This window comes from Dromiciops gliroides, chromosome 1 (assembly GCF_019393635.1).
Source record: "Dromiciops gliroides isolate mDroGli1 chromosome 1, mDroGli1.pri, whole genome shotgun sequence".
Taxonomy (NCBI): domain Eukaryota; kingdom Metazoa; phylum Chordata; class Mammalia; order Microbiotheria; family Microbiotheriidae; genus Dromiciops; species Dromiciops gliroides.
Genome location: NC_057861.1, coordinates 153,814,249 through 153,823,228, shown reverse-complemented (window position 1 = coordinate 153,823,228; position 8,980 = coordinate 153,814,249). Strand labels below are relative to the sequence as shown.

Below are 8,980 nucleotides of genomic sequence, written 5' to 3'. Positions count from 1 at the left end.
TCTTCAGTATAAGAAAGACACATAATAAACCACTAATGTGAATTATATCTTCCTCATGAGATGTTCTGGCATTCGATAAACTTGATAATATATGTAGGTGAGATAGCAGAGCTTACACCCTGAAGACTAAATCAGTGTGAAAAGCTTATTACCTTCTAAGGCCAGCCCCCAAAACTGATCAAAGAGATCACCATAATTGATGAATTGATACCTGTCACCTTTGGGGGAAAAAGTTCCTAGAAGGTCTGAAACTAAAACAAACTATCCCACATGAAAAAAAAAATGCATTTTTTGAGTGTTTTATTTAATGATGAATGTAAGCTATAAAACATCTGTTACTGAAATCTCTTCTGTACATTATAACATAAACTTGTAAATATTCAAGTAAATGCTTGCCATATAATTGCTTCATTATTTAACTCTTCATTTATCTTCTCTTTCTTACATTAGGATTGTATCTGTAAAGAAAGAAAGAGAAGTCAAAATGACCTAACAAATGCATTTCTATTACTTTGAAATATTTAAGTGATTAAAAAGTTTTTCAGCAGAGTAGGCAAAAAAGGAGTTCTAATTCTATTTTTGTCACAAAGAGAGAGGCCAGTACAAAGAACCAATCCCAATCTTGAGAGTTCTCAATATAAATGAAATTCCAGGATCAATCTCTATTCCTATCATTACCCCTACTAATAAATGTGGTCATCTACCTTTCTACCTTTCTACTTTTCTATATTTTCACTGCTTCACCTGTAAATTGTGACAGTCACAACTTAATATTAAAAAGAAAAAAACTCACCAAAATGTACTTTAAAAGCTTTCTCAGGCCTTAAAAATTAGGGCTGAAAACTGCCCATATATAGATTTACCTTATAAGCTACACAAGTACTATGAAGAGTTTAATTAAAAGCATAAGTACTCCCCAAAATATTAACATATTTTCTTATAGCAATATAATTAATCAGGCAGTTGAGCAAGCAGATACCCTCTTTATAGACTCCTTTTGAGGGCAAAAAACCCCCAATATAAAAATTCCAGATAATTTACATAGCAATGAATTAAAATCATAATTATGTTCTTCTCTGGAGGAAAAATATTTAAAATGATTTTATTTTAAAACTTTTTTGTTCTACATTTTAGAAAACATTGTAAAATTACACTCCCTATGTGTATCCTTCTACAATGCTGTCTAGTTTTACTTAATGATAGTTAAGAGAAAATTTGATAAGATAGATATATTTTTACTATGTTCATAGGAATATGTTAAATAGGAATTAAATCACAGTCAACTTTAAATCCCTCTCCACCAAAAGCCAAACTGAAATTCCAATATAGCCTTTTGTTTTCATGCATGAACAACTTAAGACTAAACAAATGATCTGGCATTTAACTTGCCTTAAGTCAGAACTCATTCATTAATGCTTTTGCTTAGGCATGAAAATGTCACAACTTATCAACCAAATTACATTACTAGTAAACTAAATGTGTTAGCTTGGTGCCATTTATTTTACTCTATTTTTTTGGTCCTAGACCACAAAAAGATTTAAAGTATGTTGTGGCATACATCATAAATGATATATTCCAATTTAAGATATATCTCATAACTGATATGTAGCAAGCGACAAACTCTAAAGAACACTTGCTTAGAGACCCCAAACTTAGAAGCAGAAAAAGAGAAAAATGGATTAATTTATCCAGAATTTCAGAAAGTGAAAATAGACTAGTCTGGTGAGTTCTTGAAATTTTGCAGTGTGGTATCTTCTCATAAAAAGAGCTTGTATGTAGGATATTGTGTGTGAACTATTATTATTATTTTATTACTACTGTGGTAAGGCTGAAAACAGATATGCACACAACACACTACTTCAAGGCTACTTAATTGGGGCCATATGCATTAAGTATCTGCTTTGAAGTAACTTATTTGAAAGCACTAGAAACCTGAAATAAACAAAACTTTACCTAAAGAGATCATCAGCAAGTGATTCTTCTTTTGCATGTTTGTTCTGTACCTATCAAAATAAAAAAGAGTTTTAAAATTTTGCCCTATGGTGATTATCCAGTTTAAGAATTCTAATCAATATCTCTTTCCACTATTTTCTAGTGTACATTCAAAAGAACATTAATAAGGTAAATTATTTTACAAGGTATTCAACACAAACATCACCAGAACACTACAGTAAAACTCATATAATAGTAACTCTCTAGTGACTGGTTGTTTTTTTTTTTTGAGGGGAGGACAAAAGCTAGAGATTTGACTACCTGAAAGACTCAAAACTGAAACCAATATTATTGAAGTATCAAGGGTTATTACATTTGGTTTGTGTAGAGAATAAAATGACTCTAAGTTCATACGAATTGTGAACCAATCAAGCAGCTTTAGATCTAAGCCATGTGTGTTCTGGAAGCAGAAAGAGAAGTAAAGTGGTAAAAAGATCAATGAAGGAGGAGGGAAGCAAGAACAGCAGGGGATAAATGAAACAAACTGAGAAAGGTGGAAAGATATGAAGATACTACATTTAAAGTAAATAAGAAAATGGCAGAGGGGTGGCTAGGTATATAGTATAGTGTAAAGTATGGAGTCATTTGGCATCCAAAATACCTATAGTGAAAAACAAAAAGAAAATTATAAGAAAGTTGGGTAAAATCTGAGTTTACATCTATATACATATAATGAAAAAGTCAAGGATCAGAAATTTCTGATTCAAGAATACAATGCTAGCTCATCAAGGTAAGACTCAGAAAGGATAATAACTGGCTTAAAATGCTGACTTGTTCTGATTTTAAAAACTTCTGAACAAGAACTGTACTCTATATAGCTAAATTAGAATACCTTGATGCTGACTGAGAGGAGTAGAACCAGGAGAACATTGTACACAAAAACAGCAACATTGTGTGATGAATAATGGTGATAGACTTAGCTCTTCTCAGCAGTGCAACAATCCAAAACAGTTTCAAAGAACTCATGATAGAAAATGTTAACATCCAGAAAAAAGAACTGTGAATTATGAATGCAGATTGAACCATACTGTTTCTACTTTTGAACTGTTTTCTTCCCTTCTTTTCTGAGATTTTTCCCTTGTGCTCTGATTCTTCTTTGATTTTTTTGTTTGTTTGTTTTTTTGCAGGGCAATGGGGGTTAAGTGACTTGCCCAGGGTCACACAGCTAGTAAGTATCAAGTGTCTGAGGCCAGATTTGAACTCAGGTCCTCCTGAATCCAGGGCCAGTGCTTTATCCACTGTGCCACCTAGCCTCCCCCTCTGATTCTTCTTTAACAAGATGACTAATGTAGAAATATGTTTAATGTGATTGTACATATACAACCTATATCAGACTGCTTTCCATCTTGGGAAGGAGGGAGGGAAGGGAAGGTGGGAAAAAAAAAATTTGAACTAAAAATCCTGTGAAAACAAATGTTGAAAATTATCCTTATATGTAACTGGAAAATAATAAATACTTAAAAAATAGAGTACCTAATAGTTAATTTTGTTATTTTAAAATAATGAGTCTATTTCAGTGAAACAGGCAAGAGAGGTGCAAATGTCATATTCCAGAAAATGAATATGGATTGTGAAGAGATCTTAGATAATATCTCACTTGACAAAATATAAATGTGATATTAATTATCTATTCTCTACTGCCTCCTGATACACTAGGGCCAGAAGGAGTAGATATATACTCTTTGCTCCATGATACTTCCAAACCTCACTCATTCCTCTACCCTCCAAAAAGGGAGAAGAATGTTTATATATTATCTAAAGGATGGGCTCTTTTTTTTTTTTTGGTGAGGCAACTGAGGTTAAGTGACTTGCCCAGGGTCACACAGCTAGTAAGTGTTAAGCGTCTGAGGTCGGATTTGAACTCAGGTCCTCCTGAATCCAGGGCCGGTGCTCTATTCACTGCACCACCCAGCTGCCCCGGATGGGCTCTTTTCATTGTAAATTTAGGAATGGCATTAAGGAGTGGTGAAAAACACCTGTTTAATCATTAAGATGCAAACCAATTTTATGTGTTTTTAAGAAATATAATCACAAAACATTTATTTTGTAAATAGTTGCCAAATTTTATCCTAGCAGGCAGGAATAAAGTGACCCTTGAGTTAAGCAGAATAAAAGTTGACTTATACTTGTTAATGCTATAGATAAAAAGTATAACATATGATTCCTGTTCTAGATGTTTCAAAGGTGTTAATATTAACTTGCTCTATTCAATAGGACTATAGGTTTCATAATTCTATTACAACAATTAAACTATTTCAGGAGTTTTTCTAGTGTAACTTCTACATATAACTAAAGCTCAGACTTTATGCTACAAGGTAACTTTTTATCATGTAACTAAATAACAGGAGCAAGTCAGCTGGAATCTAAGTATAACAGGAAAAACTGCTCTTAGCACTATTAACCTGACACTCCAAAATTGGGAGATGATGACAAAGAAAAATAAAATAAACCACTGACAGAGGAATAAAACATGTAAAGACAACACCCCAGAAGAGATAGAGAGATAAACAACAGAAAGGAGAACAGAGAAAATAAGAATGATTGTTAGTAGTAACAAGGCAAGTTAGAACCTGGCTGACCAGACCAGGAGCAGAGCTGGCTAGAATTCTTCTAAGACGAATGAGAAGATATAGGGCATTGGGCCCTATATGTTTAATATAACAATTTTTAGAATACACTACATCACATCAAAATTTGTTAATTAACAGACTGACTCAAAGTAGCTCACAAATATGATGCTACTGACTTTCTTTACATAATCCTCCTTACATCTAATAAACAAATATTGGTGAAAAGCTTCTATGAAAATCAGCTCAAGTGCTAGGATAAGTGTGTTTGGTTTCTCTGTACCTCAGGCAATAGTAGTTTTCGTTTACTTGTTTTTCTGTTGTATTTTCTTAGCCAAAATGGCTTGCAGATATAAATATTAATGTCTAAATAAAGTGATCAGTATACATGTACTTACACACACACACACACATTTATTTTTATTTAAAGACTAGGTCTCCCTATCTCACCCAAGCTGAAAGTGTGAGGACTACTGATAGGCTCAATTCCATCAATATTTGGCATGGAAATTTAGGCCTTTTCTGTTTCTGACCTCCATTGGTCACTGTGTCCCTTCTTAGGCAGCCTGGTAGCCCCCTACTTCTCAGGACTCACTATATTGATGCCAAACTCCACAGACAACTGATTATCACAGCCCACTGCAGCTCAGGAGAGATCCTCTAGCTAAAGAGATCCTTGGGAACTGGGATTATAGCTGTGTGCCACCACTCTAGCATGAGCATTAATTTAAATGCACTAAAACTCACGGCATTTTCTTGGAATAATTGAGATCACTTATTCTTGGCTTTGCCTTGAAAATATGCTCTAAGAACAGCTGAGAACAAAATGGAGACAAATGTATAACATGATTTATTACTCACCTCTATTTCTTGTCTTAACCACTCTTCTAATTCTGCATTTTTTCTAGCATGATGAGCTATTAGGTCAGAGCCTCCAATAATGCATGGAAGTTTTCCTGCCCCAGGATAAGCTACCTATTAGGTAGAAAAGGTCCCAAATTATCACAATATTTTAATAATATTATAATAAAACATATCAAAGTGAGACTGTAATATTTTCAAAGGAACTAGACAGAAAAAGGCCATTAACTTTACAAAGAGCTATGCAAATGAAGTTATTTCAGTTGCTATGAAATACTGTAGCTTAAGATATCTTACCAAGACAAAATCAAGTGATATTATTTGAATCAATAGCAAAATAGTAATTTCCCAGTAGTCAAAACAGTACTCGGGTATCTGATAGCACTTTGAGATCTGTGAAGTTTTATACAATAAATTTTTGTATTTTCAAAGAGCTTCTAATTTTTTAACTATTACTATTACTGTGGGGCTGGCTTTAGAGCAACTCAGAACATAAGAGTTCTTCATAAGTTCAGGGAGATAATTTCTTTTCTTGTGCTTTTACTATTAAAAAATTTACATAATTTGTTCATTTTTATTAAATTACTATCACTGGATGTTTCTATCTATGATATGAATTTTAGTATAAAATTTCTAACTAGAAAAATTTTCAATATTTTCACAGTTGTTGAAACTCAATTTGGCATTACCCTTTAAAGGCAGCTTCAAAACAATTCTTAGGTACAGACTGTGGTTTTGTTTTTTATTTTTTGTTTTTTTTTGGCAGGGCAATGAGGGTTAAATGACTTGCCCAGGGTCACACAGCTAGTAAATGTCAAGTGTCTGAAGCCAATTTGAACTCAGGTCCTCCTGAATCTAGGGCTGGTGCTTTATCCACTGCAACACCCAGCTGCCCCCATTTGTATTTCTTTTTAAATAAATATAAGATCAACATTAGAAAAAAAAAGGCAGCTTCAGAGCTTACATGATGAAGCATCCAGGAATAAAAAATGCAAGAGATTTCACTTGTACATGAAATACAAACGTACTGGAATTTCCTCTAAAGTCTAAAGCATTTTAGCCCAGATCCTCAAAATGTTCCCATTCCCTGACTTGAGTACTAGGAAAATAATGTTTTCATAAAGTTATAAGCAACTACAAAAATTTTAGATGACTTTTAGCCTTTCCTGAAAAAATTTCTTATTTGTTTATTTGTAGTTTTTTACATACCAAAATAAAGGCTATGATAGGCAAAACAGAAATAAATGCAATTCAAGCATACAGCTGAGAATATAACTAGGCATTAATAAATAAATTCTTAATATTTATAAGATATCTATCTAATCTATACCCACTACAGGATGCTTCTTTCAAGTTACCACAGACCACACATCCCCCTCCCCTCCCCAATACCTCCCAAACACTGAGTTTATAGATTGGCTGAGTGAAAGAAGAAAAGATATAATCAGTCATAATCAAGCAGCAATTCTGAAACACTCAATGCACAGGCTGTCCTTGGCTGCAGGTACATAGACCAAGTTAGACGCTCAGTACAGTGCAGATCAATGTTAAAGCACATTGCTTTTATTTAGTAGCAACGGGTCTTACTAAGGCATTTCCAACAGTGCCCTCTTGTGAGAAATTAAAATGAATACCCACCTTTTTGAATTTCTTAAAGTTGTTTAGCTGTCCATAATCATTTCTTATAATGGATATATTTCTGGATCCAGGGTGACTAACCACCAGTGATCTAAATTCAGTCAATAAAAGCTTCTTGGGAAGCATTTCACAACCATCTTCAAGTTTATCATTCTTAAGTAGGGTTAAAAAAAAAAGACATAGGAAGAAAGAAGAAATTATGTAATTATTTTTAAAGTTTCTTATAGATATGAAAATATAGAAATCTAGGGTTTATTTTTCATATCAATATATAGAGAAATCAAAGACCTAAATGCATAACTGTGAATTCCCATCAGTTGCAGTCAATTTTTCATTAGATTTAAAAACCAATTCATATTTATCCACATCCATTATAGCATTTACTACTCATTTTCATGTCCTCTATAGATAGATGGACAGATGAGGACAGAGAATGCCAGTCAGTTTGGGGACTATAGGTTTTTTTTTTGTTTGTTTGTTTTTAGTGAAGCAATTGGGGTTAAGTGACTTGCCTAGGGTCACACAGCTATTAAGTGTACTCCTGGTACTCCTGACTCCAGGGCCAGTGCTCTATCCACTGTGCCACCTAGCTGCCCCAGGGGCTATAGGTTTTTAACTCTGGTAGCATTCTTCTCATTTTTCCCTTTCTTTTTGTGTTCTCCTTTCCCTGTTTTAGTAACATTTAGTAAGTATTAGTAACATCCACAAATGCTGCTTATTGAAGAAACTGATCACTTATTAAATATCTACTATACAGATTAAGTTCTAAAGGATAACACAAAAAAGAAGATAAAACAATGGGGCAGTTAGATGGCACAGTGATTAAAGCACCAGCCCTGGATTCAGGAGGACCTGAGTTCAAATCTGGCCTCAGACATTTGACACTTACTACCTACGTGACCCTGGGCAAGTCACTTAACTCTCATTGCCCTGCCCCGCCCAAAAAAACCCAAAACAAACAAGATAAAACAAGCTACTTACCCTCAATAGTCTAAGAAACCTAACATTAATTTGAATAATTATTCTAACTAATTAATCAATTAACTAGTACTAAACATCTACTTGAATAAATAGAAAGCCAGTGACTGGGACTTTTGCTTCTGGAAGACAAAGAAAATACTTTCAATGACTATCAGAGAGGGGGGACTGCCAAGTATCTTCTATCAATGCAGATTTGCAGTTACACAGTTGAGATGTATCAGGGGCATGAATTGTACCCAGGTCCTCCTGGCTTTGAGGCTGGCTCTCTACCCACAACAATATGCCTCTCCCAGTAGTTACCACAGAGCACACAATGTTTATCTTTCTGCCATGGCCAACTAACTGCAATCTAAATTCAAAGGGTAGGCTTGTCCTCCTGCTTGAAGAGAGGGTTAAGGATGCTTGAAGAACTTGAGTTGTTCAGAGAGAATGAAATGTTCCTTAAATGTGGAAGAAAGGCTTTAAGGTAAAAACAAAGAAAAAATTTAACTTATTAAAAAATAACAGAAAAGAGAGGAGGGAAGAGGGAATTCTTGGACCACAAATTGTACTGGCTGCTAGACAAATAACTAAAGGAGGTAAATAATAAAAAGAAATTCCCCATATATACACCAAATATTTACAGCAGCTTTTTTTTCTTTTTTCTTTTTGTAATATCAAAGATTTGGAAATAATGTTGTTTGTCCTTCATTTTCAAAGAGGACCAATGACATTACGGGGTGATGTCTTGATGCTAGCATGAAATGGATTTAAGAGAGGTGACTCCCTCACTCTTCCAGAGTTATACAAGTCCAGTGGCAGTACAACAATCAAAATGACTAGAGACGACCTGGGACGCAGTGGAACTTTGGCCACTCACCTGATATCTGACCGTGCTATAAGCACTTCACAGTGTCTGTTTCAGCTACTTTTGTGGCCACCAGAACAAACCATCCTCAGCC

At 34.3% G+C, this 8,980-nt stretch overlaps 1 protein-coding gene across 1 annotated transcript in view; it reads right to left on the bottom strand.

The window, feature by feature from the left end:
• Nucleotides 1-283: 283 nt before the first annotated feature.
• The window catches only part of NBN (nibrin), a 44,750-nt gene continuing 36,053 nt past the window's right edge, over nt 284-8,980 (bottom strand). Inside the window, exons 13-16 of the mRNA XM_044004410.1 lie at nt 7,059-7,211; nt 5,421-5,534; nt 1,954-2,003; nt 284-458 (exon numbers count right to left, since the gene is read on the bottom strand). Coding sequence (XP_043860345.1) covers nt 428-458; nt 1,954-2,003; nt 5,421-5,534; nt 7,059-7,211 — 348 coding nt within the window. The 3' untranslated portion in view covers nt 284-427. The remainder of the gene's footprint in view (nt 459-1,953; nt 2,004-5,420; nt 5,535-7,058; nt 7,212-8,980) is intronic.